Source organism: Pristiophorus japonicus, chromosome 13 (genome assembly GCF_044704955.1).
Source record: "Pristiophorus japonicus isolate sPriJap1 chromosome 13, sPriJap1.hap1, whole genome shotgun sequence".
In the NCBI taxonomy this organism is placed as follows: domain Eukaryota; kingdom Metazoa; phylum Chordata; class Chondrichthyes; family Pristiophoridae; genus Pristiophorus; species Pristiophorus japonicus.
Window position 1 is genome coordinate 19,880,585 of NC_091989.1, and position 17,024 is coordinate 19,897,608.

General features: G+C 48.0%; 1 protein-coding gene across 1 annotated transcript in view; it reads left to right on the plus strand.

Moving 5' to 3' along the window:
* col7a1l (collagen type VII alpha 1-like) overlaps window positions 1–17,024 on the plus strand; it is a 505,550-nt gene that overhangs the window by 163,586 nt on the left and 324,940 nt on the right. The window contains exons 32-35 of the mRNA XM_070898381.1: window positions 1,670–1,696; window positions 6,072–6,125; window positions 6,362–6,433; window positions 13,252–13,311. Of these exons, the coding sequence (XP_070754482.1) occupies window positions 1,670–1,696; window positions 6,072–6,125; window positions 6,362–6,433; window positions 13,252–13,311 (213 nt within the window). The remainder of the gene's footprint in view (window positions 1–1,669; window positions 1,697–6,071; window positions 6,126–6,361; window positions 6,434–13,251; window positions 13,312–17,024) is intronic.

Consider the following 17,024-nt stretch of genomic DNA (forward strand, 5'->3'; position numbering starts at 1 on the left):
CAGTATCCTGCAGATTAATCTGAGATTCCTGGAGACTCCAGGACAATCCTGGAGAGTTGGCAACCCTACCGTACAAAGGACCATATTAGCATGGGCCGTGTTAGCTGGGTCAGTAGGGCGAGGCGGGCGCTCTCTTTCAATTGGTCCAATTAAATAGTCAGTGCATAGACAACTTTACCTCAGTTAATGGTCTGAATATCACTAAAGTGTATCTATCAGAGCTCCAGTAAAGTTCTCACTGTGTGACTGACAGACTCCTGATCAACATCGTGACCTATTCCATCCAATACTGAACACAATCAGCCAGCTGTGACTTAATTGGGGTGGATCTTGACTTGTACGACAGTGTAAAGCGGAGGGTAGCCAATCGACAGTCCATTGTACATCGCTCCCCATTTTTATTTGTATCGAAGTCAATGGGGAGAGATGTAAAATGAGCTGCTGATTCGCTATCGTCTGTTTTACACAATCGCACAAAGTCAAGGATCAATACCAGCAGTTGCTGTTCGAAAAAATGTGAGCAATGGTTATAATCTGAAATTGTTGAACTGAATGTTGAATACGGAAGGCCGTAACGTGCTGACTCGAAAGATGAGGTGCTGTTTCTCGAGCTTCCTAGTCTGAGAAGGTTAATCTCCGACATAATAACCCACCAGGCCATTACAATAATAGAGGGTATTTCCTTATGAAAAGATTGTTCTCAAGATTCCTCTGAATTAATGCAGGTGGATTTGGGCTGGTAATCAGATTAAAATATATTTCTCAACATCTACCGCCTCAAATTTGCCACAGAAAGGAACGTGCACCTGCATTCCCTTCCCAAAACTCTCCCTGCTCAGCCCCAACAATCAGCATTAATTCTCACCTCAGAAGTGGGATATTGGTGGGATACGGTCATTGGCAAAAGAATCGGGGGTGGTGGCGGGGGGGGAGAATTTCTTTAATGCAGCGAGTTGTTGTGATCTGGAATACACGGCCTGAAAGTTACCAGAGTCAATAGTAACTTTCAAAAGGGAACTGGATAAACACTTGATGGGTAGAAAAAGTTGCAGGGGAAAGAGCAAAGGAGTGGGACTAATTGGATAGCTCTGCCAAAGAGCCGACACGATAAGCCGAATGGCCTCCTTCTGTGCTGTATGATTCTGTGATTCTATTTCCCATGCCAGCCGCAATATGACCCCTCTGACTGAGCTTGCCAATATAACGCCATTTTGTCATTAAATGGCAGCTGGCTTCATGAGGTGGACCCACAACCAGCACCAATCAGATCAGCCATGATCTTATTGAATGGCGGAGCAGGCTCGAGGGGCCAAATGGCCTACTCCTGCTCCTACTTCTTATGTTCTTATGGTTGACATAGCCCCAGTCTCAGAGCACATAGGACCTTTGTACCTGACAGGGGAGTGACCTTAGTCTCATCAGTGTGGGCTGCACTTGGACTCCAGGGGTGGACTAGCCAGATGGGAAATCAGTACCCTCTCCCCCGCTACCCCACCCTCTTTCTGTGAGAATCCCAAAGAATCCGTTGACTTTTCGGGGGAGTCAGTCCGCCCCTGACCCGGTCCCAGAGATGATGGAGCCATTGTGCTCACCCGCTGCGTCATCCATTCCCCCATCATCTTTTAACATGACAAAGAGTATTGCCTGAACTGCCAATTGTGTTTTACAGGGCGAGCCAGGGGCTTCAGGTACACGGGTAAGTCATTACTGATTTATTTGAGCTGTGCTGTTTATCTTTATTAAAAATACTGCTGTAACTTGCCTCGTAGGGTGAAAACTATTAATAATTTTAATAAAACAGTCTACTTATGTACAAGGGGGAAATCCTCATGTTGTTTGCCATTAAATTCAGCACAGATGGGACAGTCATTCCTGACTATTTGGAGTCAGTTTTGAAAACCTTAAACTTCATTGGCTTGATTTTAGGTTTAGTTTGACAGGTAATTTATTTTCTTTAAATGAGGCTATTTTCCCTCCCAGTTCTGGCCCCTGCCTGTGTTCGCATTATTGACTGGACGATGAATCACCAGGCAATCCTCTCTCGGGCCTGTTGGGGTATAATTGGTTGTTAGGGTTACCCAGAGCAAGGCCTGGTCTGACTCGGCCTCTAGGAGAGTAATTTTAGCCTCACAGGGCTGGCGGAAAGCAGACAGGACCACATCTGCAGCCCATTTTAATCCCCGCCTGATTTTGCTTTCCATTGAAGTCGATAGAAATAAAATTGGGCCGGGTTTAGAATGGACTGACAATCCAATGATGGCGGTTTCCCACTGGGCAGCTTAGGTTAAGATTACCCGCTAGCTAATCTCTCATCCTCGATACTGGGGGCAGCAAAACCTGTTTTTTTTAAGCTTTACTATGTCAAAAAATAATAAGTCCCATTTTAAGAGATTGTCAAGTCAGCCTAGATTATGTGCTCAAGTCCTGGAGTAGGCCCTGTTATATATGCAGACTATAGATATACTCTGTGTAGTCACTGTATAGTTGCATAAGATGGAGACTTGTTACCTGATGTACTGTCAATAAGGTTTACACTGTGTATATACTATGCTGGCACAACTAGAGGGTGCAACTGGTGGAGACCGGGGTTTCCTGCCCCTGTGGCAGAGGCTGTCCACCAGAGGGCACCGCGGTGGGAGATCTGAGGCTCCCCTGCATAGGTGTGCAGGGCCCAGTATAAAAGACTGCCCCACCTTGCTTGTGCCCCACTCTGGAGTTACGAATAAAGGACCAAGGTCACTACAGTTTGAGTACAACACATTGCCTCGTGGAGTCATTCATATGTACATTACAGACACAACAATTGGCGACGAGAATACGGACTTTCACGCGATTATGGCTACCTTTGGCACACTAAAAGACTTCACAGAGGGTGATGATTGGGATACCTTCACGAAAAGGCTCGAGCAATATTTTGTAGCAAACGGCCTGGCAGGGGAGACGGACACGTTGACGGAGAAGTGCAAGGCTATACTGCTGACCAGTTGTGGGCCCGAGGTCTACCGCCTCGTCAGGGACTTACTGGCATCCACGAAGGCCAAGGATAAGACATACGATGGGCTGACTGAACTAATTCTCGACCAACTAAAACCAAAACAGAGCATCCTCACGGCCAGGCACAGATTCTACACTCACCGCAGACCTGAGGACCAGGAGATTGCAAAATATGCTGCTGACCTCAGGAGACTTGCGGCACTGTGTGATTTCGGCATGCACCTCAACGAAGCATTGCGAGACATCTTCGTTATAGGAATTGGCCACGAGGGCCTCCTTCACAAGTTATTATCTGCCGACACCACAGTCAACCTGCAGAAGGCCATCAGTATCAGTCAAGTGTTCATGACCTCGACCTGCAGCACCAAGCAAATTATTCATCCTGTGGACTCAAACCCAGCAAGTACTGTACACAGAATGGTGCCTTTCATAGGCAAGACTGTAGAACGTGGCTCTGGCCAGGGCAGAGAGCACAGGCTTCAGGGTTCCACAACTCAGAATCTGCCAAGGGGTGCTAATCGAGTAGCACCATGCTGGCGTTGCGGAGGAAACCATAGGGCTCACCAGTGTCGGTTTGCTGAGTACATATGCAAAGCCTGTAACACGAAGGGCCGCCTCAAGTGTATGTGTAAAAGAAATACGACTCACCGTCTAGCAGAGGAGTCGGTAGATGACTTTGAATCCAGTGGAAATTATAATGATTTGGCCAGAGAGGCAGCTCAGCCCCAAGAAGTGGTGTATGGAGTGTATACTTGCACCACCGATTGTCCTCCAGTGAAGATGGAAGTCGAGATAAACGGCGTTCCAGTCTTCATGGAAGTGGACATGGGAGCGAGCCAGTCAGTGATGAGCCAGGATGCCTTTGAGAGGCTATGGAAAGAAAAACGACCCGAGCTGGTTCCAGTACAGAAAAAGTTGCGCACCTACACCAAGGAGCTGATCCCAGTACTTGGTAGTGCGGATGTAAATGTAATCCATAAAGGCGTGGTGCACAAGTTACCTCTGTGGCTTGTTGCAGGTGATGGTCCAACGCTAATCGGAAGAAGGTGGATGGGGAAGATCCAGTGGAAATGGGAAGACCTCTTCACTCCAGCAATCGATGTCCCCCGTGCTCAGAGGCAGAGCAAAACCTCACCTTCGCTTGGGCCAGGCACCGGAGAACAAACCAGCGTAGCACCTGAGGCACAGACCGTCCATCACGACTGCGTGGCAATGATCTGACCGGAATGACCTAAAAGTACCTTCCCGGCTCCAATGGCAGGACTCCTGGGGAGGAAGATCGAATTCACAGGCCCTGAGTCCTGGCTAGGTGAGTGAACCAAGCCCACCCCGCTAGCAGGGGGCAGCGCAGCTATCAGACGACTCGGACCCCGTCCAGTTGTTCTGGAACCTGCGTCCTCGCATACCTGTACTGCTACCTCAATACTTACCATGGCTGAACCATGAATGCAATCTACCCAATCCTGGCGCACAACCGCAAAACGTAACGAATGTAAGTCACTGAACTAAGATGCCACGATACAAATTGTAGCTTCCTTTCTTTGTACTTGCACTTTGTCTGATCCTATATGTTAATGTAATGGGCCTGCTGCATGATCGCGCTGTGGGGGGCAGGGGGGGTGGGGGGGCGCGGCGGGGAATGGATGTATGTAGCCATGGACACACACGTGGATCACATCCAGAACCCACTGGAACCTCCCCTGCATCATCGAATCATCCAAACTGGTAACCATTATCCAACGTTGTGACAAAAGGATTTGGGGATTAACAGGGAGAGAGCCAAGCCAAAGCACAGCCAAGGTGCAAGGGCTATTGGCACTTAAGTCTGGGGAGAGCTAAGCCAGAGCACATTGTACAAAGGTAATCATCACAAAGGACTTGGGGGAGAGTGATGTTATATATGCAGACTATAGATATACTCTCTGTGTAGTCACTGTATTGTTGCATAGGATGGAGACTTGTTACCTGATGTACTGTCAATAAGGTTTACACTGTGCATATACTATATTGGCACCACTAGAGGGTGCAACTGGTGGATACCGGGGTTTCCTGCCACTGTGGCAGAGGCTGTCCACCAGAGGGCACTGTGGTGGGAGACCTGAGGGTCATCTGCATAGGTGTGCAGGGCCCAGTATAAAAGGCTGCCCACCATGCTTGTGCCAGACTCTGGAGTTATGAATAAAGGACCAAGGTCACTACAGTTTGAGTACAACACATTGCCTCGTGGAGTCATTCATATGTACATTACAGACACAATAGGCCCCAAATCCAAAACTTTCTGATCCTTATGTGACAGAGCTGCTCACTGAGCCATGTTGATGCTGATTTTATTTTGTACTTACAAAACAAATAGTTTGTCAAATTCTTTTTGGTGAAGATTGAGACTCAAGGGGCCGATTTTAACCCCACTCACTCAGCAGAAACCTGGCGGGTGGGCAGTTAAAATCTCCCCTGGCTCTTACCTGTCCGAAAGCCGCCATGATCGCAACATCTACATTTTTAACCTGCTCTCCTGAGCAGGCAGCAAGGACACGCACCCAAAGCCAACAGGGTCCTTCTTTACATATGAACGTTGCAGCTCGATTACATGATTGAGACCCGACTGTAATTTTAACTCGGGCCTGAGCGGGGAATCCACCTGGAGTTAAAATCGGGGCCAGATCTGAGTCTAAAACAACGTGACACAGATTATTACTTTCAAGGGTTCAAAAAGTATAGCCAGAAGATATAAGTGGAACTTACTGAAAAATAAATTTAAAGCTGATTTCAGGAAGAACTTCTTTACTCAAATAGTGCTTACTGAATTGGAATAATCTACCAATGCAAAATAGAGGCAAAGCATGGAGGTTGTTAAAATACATTAAGATGGCATGATGGGAAGTTAATGTACTAGGATGATGGGGCTTGATGGACTCCTCATCCTTGACATTTCTTATATTAATTTATGAGTTATGTTAAATTGGCAATCCTTATGTTACAAATCCACAGCTTTCAGATTCATAGTATGAGTGTTTTAAATGGCAGTGTTGAGTGTGTCATTTCATCCAATGATAATGAAATATCTGATTAATCAATAGGGTCAACGCGGTAAACTTGGTCCTCAAGGTGACAAGGGAGATACAGGAGTTGCTGTAAGTACCACACTTTATAGAATCTCCTCAACAATCATTGGGGCAGTGCAGTGTTCCGACATTGCCATAAGCAGAGCCATTGTATCAGTGGTTGGTCACCGGGTAACCTTGGCTCAGATTTACAATCAGGAATACAGCCTGTGAATACAGAAGACTGATGTATGGTTTGAGGAAACTTGGCAGGGAGCAAAGCAGTTACAAAAATAAGTGGGTTTATTGCTCCTTTTTCTGTTCAGGGCATTGCTGGCTTGCCTGGGCCAATCGGACTTGATGGAGTTCCTGGGACCCCAGGGCACAAAGGAGAACAGGTAACAGAATCTGTCGTGGTTCCAGTCTTTCAAACACGTTTGCATGTTCTTAACTTGGACTCATAGTCATGAAGCACACCTCGCTGTGCTTTCAGAAACTGTAACTGTTCCTCCTCATAATTCTGTTAGGAAGGCACATAGCAATAGGAGGAGGCCACAGCCACTCGAGCCGCTATTCAATTAGATCATGGCTGATCTGTATCTTAGTTCCATCTACCCGCCTTGGTTCAGTAGCCCTTAATACCCTTGCCTAAGTAGTGGATATGTTTGCTACCTGGTGTGGTATTGAGCCATATAGGCGAGGAAGAACCCAGGCTTTATCCTGGACTTTGCAGAACCAACTGATCTCTGCCATAGTACCAGTGAGGACAGTGAGGACACTATGATTGACTTTGATGATTCTGGGCTGGGAAGATGGAAAGTGTTGTGTATGGAGAAAGAGTCAGACTGAACACTGTGAGCTCAAAGTAAAGTGTGACCTTAGTCTTTTCTTGCAGGTCTCCAGAGTGCCTCTCCAACCTGTGAAGCCTCCTTAAATACCTGTGCTCCCAAGAGATTATGGGATCCCTTGGGACTCCAGGGGATGAGCCCTCTGGTGGCTGTACAGAGTAAATACAAGTATACATATATAACAACACTCCCCCCCTCCAAAGTCAATAGTGTAACTATTTACAATGTGAGTCGGTCTGGGGCCCTTCTTGCCCTGGTTGATCGTCTCGGTGTGAAAGCTGGTGTTGTTGAATCATTTGTTGGGCCCTTGCTGGGTTGCTGTGCTGCTGGCCTTGCTGGGCTGCCTGGTGTGTTGGGCCCTGCAGGGCTGCTGTGGATGATGGGTTCTGCTTCGTGGTCAACCGTGGTGCCGGTTGCCACTGGTGTGTGTGTTGGGGGATCAAAAAAGGTAGGATCCAAGGTGGGTTGCTCAGGATAGTCTGTGAATCTGAGTTTGATTTGGCCCAAGTGTTTCCGGTGAATCAGTCCATTTGAAAATTTGACCCGAAACACCCTGCTCCCTCTTTGGCCACGACAGTGCCGGGAAGCCACTTGGGATCTTGTCCATAATGTAATACAAATAGAGGATCATTGATTTCAATCTCGCGTGACACATTTGCACTATCATGGTATGCACTTTGTTGAAGCCGTCTGCTCTCTACCTGTTCGTGTCGATCAGGGTGAACTAACGAGAGCCTTGTCTTAAGTGCTCTTTTCATGAGCAGTTCAGCAGGTGGGATCCCAGTGAAACAGTGGGGTCTCGTGCAGTAGCTAAGCAGGACTCGGGATAGGCGAGTCTGCAATGAGCCTTCAGTTACCCTCTTCAAGCCTTGCTTGATGGTTTGCACTGCTCTCTCTGCCTGACCATTGGATGCTGGTTTAAACAGGGCAGGTGTGACATGTTTGATCCCGTTACGGGTCATGAATTCTTTGAACTCAACACTGGTAAAACATGGCCTGTTGTCGCTCACCAGGACATCGGGTAGGCCGTGTGTGGCAAACATGGCCCGCAGGCTTTCAGTGGTGGCAGCGGATGTGCCAGCCGACATTATCTCACATTTAATCCACTTGGAGTACGTGTCTACAACCACAAGGAACATTTTACCCAAGAACGGGCCTGCATAGTTGACGTGTACCCTAGATCGCGGTTTGGAGGGCCAAGACCATAAACTTAGCGGCGCCTCCCTGGGTACATTGCTTAACTGCGAGCATGTATTACATCTGTGAACGCAGGACTCTAAGTCCTCATCGATACTGGGCCACCACACGTGGGATCTGGCTATTGCTTTCATCATTACGGTGCCTGGGTGGGTACTGTGGAGGTAATTGATGAAGGTGTCTCTGCCCTTATTAGGGACCACTATTCGATTGCCCCACAGAAGGCAGTCTGCCTGTATAGACATTTCAACTTTGCGCTGCTGGAACGGCTTTATCTCTTCCTGCATTTCCACTGGGACACTGCACCAGCTCCTGTGAAGCACACAGCTGTGGACGAGAGATAATAAGGGGTCCTGGCTTGTCCAGGTTTTGATCTGCCGGGCAGTGATGGGTAAATGCTCACTCTCAAATGCTTCCATAACCATGGCTAGATCTGCGGGCTGCGCCATTTCCACCCCCGTGGTGGGCAATGGCAGCCTACTGAGAGCATCGGCGCAGTTTTCTGTGCCTGGCCTGTGGCGGATGGCGTAGTTGTATGGGCGGACAACGTGAGCGCCCATCTCTGGATGCGGGCCAATGCGTTGGTATTTATCCCTTTACTCTCAGAGAACAGGGATATAAGTGGCTTATGGTCAGTTTCCAATTCGAATTTTAGCCCAAACAGGTATTGATGCATTTTCTTTACCCCATAGACACATGCTAACGCTTCTTTCTCAATCATGCTGTAGGCTCTCTCAGCCTTAGACAGACTCCTGGATGCATAAGCAACTGGTTGCAATTTCCCGAAATCATTAGCTTGTTGCAATACACACCCGACGCCATATGACGATGCATCACATGCTAGTACCAAACGCTTACATGGATCATACAACACAAGCAATTTGTTTGAGCATAACAATTTTCTCGCTTTTACAAAGGCATTTTCTTGGCTTTTGCCCAAAACCCATTCGTCCCCTTTTCGTAGTATGACATGCAGTGGTTCTAACAGTGTGCTGAGACCCAGTAAGAAGTTACCAAAGTAGTTCAGGAGTCCCAGAAACAACCGCAGCTCCGTCACGTTCTGTGGCCTCGGTGCGTTCTCGATTGCCTCCGTCTTCGCGTTGGTGGGCCTGATGCCGTCCGCCGCAATCCTCCTTCACAGGAACTCCACGTCAGGTGCCAGGAAAATGCACTTCGAGCGTTTTAACCTGAGCCCCACGCGGTTGAGTTGACTAAGAGCCTCCTCCAGGTTCTGCAGATGCTCGACTGTGTTCCGACCTGTGACCAAGATGTCGTCCTGGAAGACCAAAGTGTGCGGGACTGACTTCAGTAAACTTTCCATGTTTCTCTGGAATATCGCTGCCGCTGATCGGATTCCAAACGGGCATCTGTTATAAACAAAAAGACCTTTGTGTATGTTGATGCAGGTGAGGCCCTTCGATAATTCTTCCAGTTCCTGCGTCATGTAGGCTGAAGTCAGATCCAGCTTCATGAACATCTTTCTTCCCGCCAGCGTTGCAAAGAGGTCATCGGCCTTTGGTAATGAGTATTGGTCCTGCAGGGAGAAACGATTGATAGTTACTTTATAGTCGCCACAGATTATGACGGTACCGCCCCCCTTGAGGACTGGGATGATAGGACTGGCCCATTCGTTGAATTCGATCGGGGAAATGATGTCCTCTCTTTGCAGCCATTCTAGCTTGATCTCTACCGTTTCTCTCATCATGTACGGTACTGCTCTCGCCTTGAGATGGATGGGTTGCACCCCCGGAATTAGGTGGATCTGCACTTTTGCTCCTTGGAATTTCCCGATGCCTGGTTCGAACAGCAAAGGAAATTTTTTTAAGACCTGGGCACATGAAGTGACGTCAGCGAGCGATAGCGCTCGGACGTCGTCCCAGTTCCAGCGTATCTTTCCCAGCCAGCTCCTGCCGAGCAGCGTGGGGCCATCGCCCGGTACCACCCATAGTGGTAGCTTGTGCACCGCTCCATCGTAGGAGACCTTTACGGTAGCACTACCGATTACAGGAATCAGTTCTTTCGTGTAAGTTCTTAGTTTTGTGCGAACTGGAGTTAAGATTGGCCTTGAGGCCTTGTTGCACCACAACCCTTCGAAAGTCTTTTTGCCCATGATGGACTGGCTCGCACCTGTGTCCAGCTCCATTGACACCGGGAGTCCATTTAGTTCAACATTCAGCATTATCGGGAGACAATTCGTGGTGAATGTGTGCATCCCATGTACCTCTGCCTCCTCGATCTGAGGCTCTCGTTCGTCGTGATCCTGCGTGGATCTGTCCTCCTCTGCAACATAGTGGTTTTCAGATTTAACAGGCTTTGCAGCTCGCCTGCACACTCGTTGGAGGTGTCCCATTGTTCCACAGCCCTTGCAAACGTACTCTTTGAATCGGCATGAATGGAAACGATGATCACTCCCGCAGCGCCAACAAGGTGTTAATGGCCTTGCATTCATCACCCTTGATGGTGGACTCTGAGACATCTGCGGATGTGTACCTGCAGGTATGTGTGACCTGCCTGTACGTTACGATTCGAAAACAACATCACTTTGTTCATAGTACGTGTAATAGCACTTGTGTGCTGAGAGATTTGCTTCGTATTGTCACTGGTGGCAATGAACGCCTGGGCTATCACTATGGCCTTACTCAAGGTTGGGGTCTCTACAGTCAAAAGTTTGCGAAGTATGGTTTTGTGGCCAATGCCAAGTACGAAAAAGTCTCTGAGCACATGCTCCAAATGTCCTTCAAATTCGCAATGTCCTGCAAGGCGTCTTAGCTCGGCGACATAACTCGCCACTTCCTGGCCTTCAGACCTTTTGTAGGTGCAGAACCGGTACCTCATCATCAGATCGCTTTCCTTCAGGTTCTAATGCTCTCGGACCAGTGCACAAATCATCGTACGATTTCTCCGTGGGTTTCGCTGGAGTTGAGCAGTTTCTTCATGAGACCATACGTTGGTGCCCCACAGATGGTAAGGAGGATCGCCCTTCATTTGGCAGCGCTCTCTTCCCCATCTAGCTCGTTGGTCACGTAGTATTGGTCGAGTCACTCCACAAAAGTTTCCCAATCATCTCCCTCCGAGAATTTCTCCAGAATGCCCACTGTTCTCTGCATCTTTGGGTTGGCTATCTGTATCTCGTCGCCAGTTGTTGTGTATGGAGAAAGAGTCAGTCTGAAGATTGTGAGCGCAAAGTAAAGTGTGACCTTAGTCTTTTATTGCAGGTCACCAGAGTGCCTCTCCAACCTGTGAAGTCTCCTTAAATACCTGTGCTCCCAAGGGATTATGGGATCTCTTGGGACTCGAGGGGATGAGCCCTCTGGTGGCTGTACAGAGTAAAATACAAGAATACATATATAACAGAAAGCGCCACTGATTGGTATCCATGGACCCTGCTGGGACAAGCCTGTGTGTGTCTATGTATATGTCAGGTGCAGATCAGATCTACCTGTGTTGCCCTCCCCAGTTGAGTAGCCAGCCAATACTCTCAGTCTAGATGCACAGGTGAGAAATGGCCACTTGGGAGAGGGGCAAGAGGCTGCCTGGTGCAAGGAATTGCATTGGAGGCTGTTCAGAGAAGGTTCACTAGTTTTATTCCAGAGATGAGGGGATTGACCTATGAAGATAGGTTGAGTAGGTTGGGCCTATACCCCTCATTGGAGTTCAGGTGATCTTATTGAAACTTATAAGATAATGAGGGGGCTCAACAAGGTGGATGCAGAGAGGATATTTCCACTCATAGGGGAAACTAAAACTAGGGGACATAGTCTCAGAATAAGGGGCCGCCCATTTAAAACTGAGATGAATTGCACCCCTCCTCCCCCCAGCGCAAGTCAACATCCTCAGAATGTCAGCCGTGACTCAGTGGGTAGCCCTCTCGCTTCTGAGTCAGAAGGTTGTGGGTTCAAGTCCCATTCCAGGGACTTGAACTCGTCATCTAGGCTGACACTCCCAGTGCAATACTGAGGGAGTTTGGCACATTCGGAGGTGCCATCTTTTGGATGAGACATTAAACCAAGGTCCCATCTGCTGTCCCAGGTGGACATAAAATATCCCATGGCACTATTCGAAGAAGAGCAGGGGAGTTCTCGCCAGTGTCCTGGCCAGTATTTATCCCTCAACCAATATCACTAATACCGATGATCTAAGAACATAAGAACATAAGAAATAGGAGCAGGAGTGGGCCATTTGGCCCCTCGAGCCTGCTCCGCTATTTAACAAGATCATGGCTGATCTGATCATGGACTCAGCTCTACTTCCCTGCCCACTCCTCATAACCCTTTACTCCCTTATCACTCAAAAATCTGTCCATCTCCGCCTCAATGCCCCAGCCTCCACAGCTCTCTGGGGCAGAGAATTCCATAGATTTACAACCGTCTGAGAGAAAAAATTCCTTCTCAGTTATAAATGGGTGGCCCCTTATTCTAAGACTATGTCCCCTAGTTTTAGTTTCCCCTATGAGTGGAAATATGCTCTCTGCATCCACCTTGTCGAGCCCCCTCATTATCTTATAAGTTTCAAGTTTCTGATAATTTATTTCATGGTTTGTGGGAGCTTGCTGTGTACAAATTGGCTACCGCATTTCTTACATAGCAACAGTGACTACTTTTCAAAAGTACATCGTTCACTGTGAAGCGCTTTGGGTTGTCCTGAGGTCATGAAAGGCGCTACATAAATGAAGGTCTGTCTTTTCTTCTTTAAGAAACTAAATGACATAAATGGACATAAAGCATTGATTTATTTGCCACCCGCAGTGGGAGCTGCCATTTTCCCATTCCGAGGTGCTGAGCCAACTAGACCAGGCACTGCAATGTCTGTCCCCCATCCGGGGCTCACCAGTTACAACTCAAAGCTGCCCATCTGCCGTTAAAATTTAAGACGGAATAATCGATGGCTGCCCCCATCATTTTAGTTTAACTTTGAACTAATGGTTCTTGATTCTTCCCATAAAATTATTTTAAACAGTGCTGTGTATTGCAATCTGACTGGGTGACTTGACTTTGGAAAGCAGATGTGGGCCAACACGTGACTTCTTGAGTCGAACATCTCGAGTGAGAGGATGGTGAGGTCACTGCCCACACGACATGGCGACTCTACCCTTCCACAGTCGGTGAATTTGTTTGTGGCAAAAGATGTTTCGCTTAAAGAAAATTCCTTTTGATAATGAATTTTGTTTTTAGGGAGTTGATGGGATTGGCATCCCAGGAATACCAGGACAGAATGGGATGAAGGGAGAGAAGGTAAAACAATTGATTTCAAAACATGAACCTTGCCCGCCACCACTGGGTACCAGAAAATCATGGGCACCCTCTGTCCGCAATTTAATGCATTCCGAAAATCATCCCCTAAAATATCAACTTTGATTCAAAGGCAAATAACAAATCTTGAAATGTGTAAATTCACGGGATAGAGATTATTTCTTCTTGTATTTTCATCCTGACTTTTTGCATATTTTCTTGTAATATTTTGCTGTACACACAAGTATAAATATTCTAATCATTGAGTGGCCGAAAGTGAGGAGACATTAATATAAGATTAAATTAAAGAGTCAAATTTAGCATTCCTTGTGCTCCCACTGGCCACTATATAGCCCTAAAGATAAAACAGGGTTTTCATTGGCTTTCAAGTCTCCAAACTCAAGACTATTCATCATTTATTTTATTTTTTATTTATTCATTCACGGGATGTGGGAGTCGTGGCAAGGCCAATATTTATTGCCCATCCCTAATTGCATGTGAGAAGGATGTCATGTATCTTACATTATTAGATATAACTGTATCCTAACATGCTATACATGACTATAATAAGATATGACCTGTAACCACCAGCATACCTTACCACCACGGGTGCACTTGCAAGAGACAGGTATCTAAGGACAGGTCTCAGGCAAGTGCAGCATTCCAGAGTGACCTTGACTTCACTACATGCCTCGTGTGAATCTGTACTGAGGGGACAGGACTTTACAGTGGTGACCAGTTACGGGATTACAGAATCCACAGAATGGCGAACAACGGATCAGATGAAAAGTACAATGCTGGAGACAATTGGGAGGACTTTATAGAAAGGCTCCAGCAAAGCTTTGCAACCAAAGACTGGTTAGGAGACGACAAAGCAAACAAGAGAAGAGCCCATCTCTTGATCAGCTGTGGCTCGAAAACATACGCTTTAATGAAGGATCTGCTGGCACCCGAGAAACCAGCAAGCAAGTTGTTTGAAGAATTGAGCACACTGGTAAGAGACCACCTGAAGCCAGCGAGCAGCCTACACATGGCCAGACACAGGTTCTACAACTACAGACGCTGTGTGGGCCAGAGCATACCCGACTTCGTGGCGGAACTTCGGAGGTTGGCTAGTTCATGTGAGTTCTCCGATGAACTGAGGAGAGAAATGCTGAGAGACTTCTTCATTGAAGGAATAGGCCACGCAGGCATATTCCGAAAGCTCATAGAGACCAAGAACCTGACCGTAGAGGCAGCAGCATTGGTTGCATAGACATTCTTGATAGGGGAAGAAGAAACGAGGTTGATTTACAATGCAGGTACGACAACTACGAAATATCGGAACAAGAATATCACAGCATTAAACAAGCTGCTACCCCCACACACAGACAAAACCGGGAGAACAGGCTCTCAAAAGCAGGCAGTGGCAGAAGCCATCAAGGGCCACAGGAACAGCCGTTCACACCTCATCAACCCACAATGTGAGCAATCAACTACAAACTGAGAGAAGCTCGAGAGAGATCAGCCAGATGCAGCTCATTCTTTGGGAACAATAGAAGCAGTCTGTGCTGGAGGTGTGGGGGTGGGCATTCGTCAAGGGGATATCGATTTCAGCAGGCTGTTTGCAGGAACTGTGAATATACAGGTATTTGGCCCGCATGTGCAAAAAAACAGCAGCTCAGCTGGTATACGAATCGGATGGGTCAGAAAGCGGACCAGAAGATGGTGGGGACAGTACCCGGTACACCGATGTACAGCGGGTCAACACGATCAATGGTCGCTGCTCCTACAACAGGACGCCTCCTATAATGATGAGGGTCCTACTCAACGGGATACCTGTCAACATGGAGCTGGATACGGGAGCGAGTCAATCTCTCATGGCGCTCAACAATTTGAACAACTGTGGCCGCATAAAAGAGACAGACCAAAACTCACAAGGGTCGACACCAAACTAAGGACCTATACCAAAGAAATCGTACCAGTCCTCGGCAGCGCCATGCTCTCTGTCACACACAAAGGGACAGTGAACCGACTTCCCCTGTGGATTGTCCCTGGAGACCACCCAGCACTGCTGGGGAGAAGCTGGCTGGCAAAACTAAACTGGAAATGGGATGATGTCCATGCCATGTCATTAGAGGAACGGACCTCCTGCTCAACAGTTATAAAGCGATTTGAACATCTCTTTCAGCCAGGTGTGGGCACTTTCAAAGGGGCCAAAGTCAAAATCTACATCACATAGGATGCCAGACCGGTCCATCACAAGGCCAGAGCTGTACCCTATGTGATGAGGGAAAAGATTGAACACGAATTAGACAGGCTTCTGTGGGAAGGCATTATATCACCTGTGGAATTTAGCGACTGGGCAAGTCCCATCGTCCCAGTCATGAAGCCTGATGGATCCGTACGAATCTGTGGGGATGACAAATCTACCATAAACAGAATCTCCCTACAGGACCAGTACCCGCTGCCCAGAGCAGAGGACTTATTTGCCACATTGGCTGGAGGTAAACTTTTCTCAAAACTAGACCTCACATCTACGTATATGACGCAAGAATTGACCGAGGAATCCAAGCTACTCACCACCATCAACACTCATCGAGGCCTTTTCATGTACAATCGATGCCCATTCGGCATCAGGTCGGCAGCTGCCATATTCCAGCGCAACATGGAGAGTCTGCTCAGGTCCATCCCGGGGACGGTTGTATTTCAAGACGACATACTTATCACGGGCAGGGACACCGACTCCCATCTCCGTAATCTGGAGGAAGTGCTAAAGCAGTTGGATCGGGTAGGCCTACGAGTCAAGAAATCCAAGTGCCTGTTTCTCGCACCTGAGGTTGAATTTTTGGGCAGAAGGATTGCCGCTGATGGAATCCACCCAACAGAGTCCAAAACAGAAGCAATTCGCCTGGCACCCAGGCCCCGGAATGTCTCAGAACTGCGCGCCTTTCTCGGGCTACTCAATTAATTTGGGAACTTTATGCAGAACTTGAGCACGCTGCTGGAGCCTCTCCACGTGCTACTCAGGAAGGGGTGCGATTGGTTTTGGGGGGACGCCCAGGAACGCGCCTTCAATAAGGCCGCATCCTTCTGTGTTCCAACAGTGTTTTGACTTTCTTTGATCTAGGTAAAAAGCTAGTTCTCACATGCGATGCGTCAGCGTATGGGGTCGGGTGCGCTTTGCAACATGTCAATAGTGCGGGCAAATTACAACCCATAGCTTATGCCTCCAGGTCACTTTCGTGGGCGGAGCGCGGGTACGGAATGGTAGAGAAGGAGGCGCTCGCGTGCGTGTATGGTGTCAAAAAGATGCACCAATACCTTTTCGGGGCCAAGTTCGCGTTAGAATCCGACTACAAGCCCCTCACGTCCCTCCTATCCGAGAGCAAGGCAATAAACGCCAACGCCTCGGCGCGAATTCAACGGTGGGCACTCATGCTGGCGTCGTACGACTATACCATAAGGCACAGACCAGGCACAGACAACTGTGCCGACGCGCTCAGCAGGCTACCCCTGGTGACCACGGAAGGGTCTGATGAACAGGACTGTGAGATAGTCATGGCAATCAATGCCTTTGAGTCCACAGATTCGCCCATGACGGCTCGCCAAATCAGAGCCTGGACGGCCAGCGACCCCACATTATCCTTAGTAAAAAGATGTGTCCTAACCGGTGACTGGGCAGAGGCTCACGATGCCTGCCCCGAGGAATTAAAACCCATTCACAGGCGCATGCA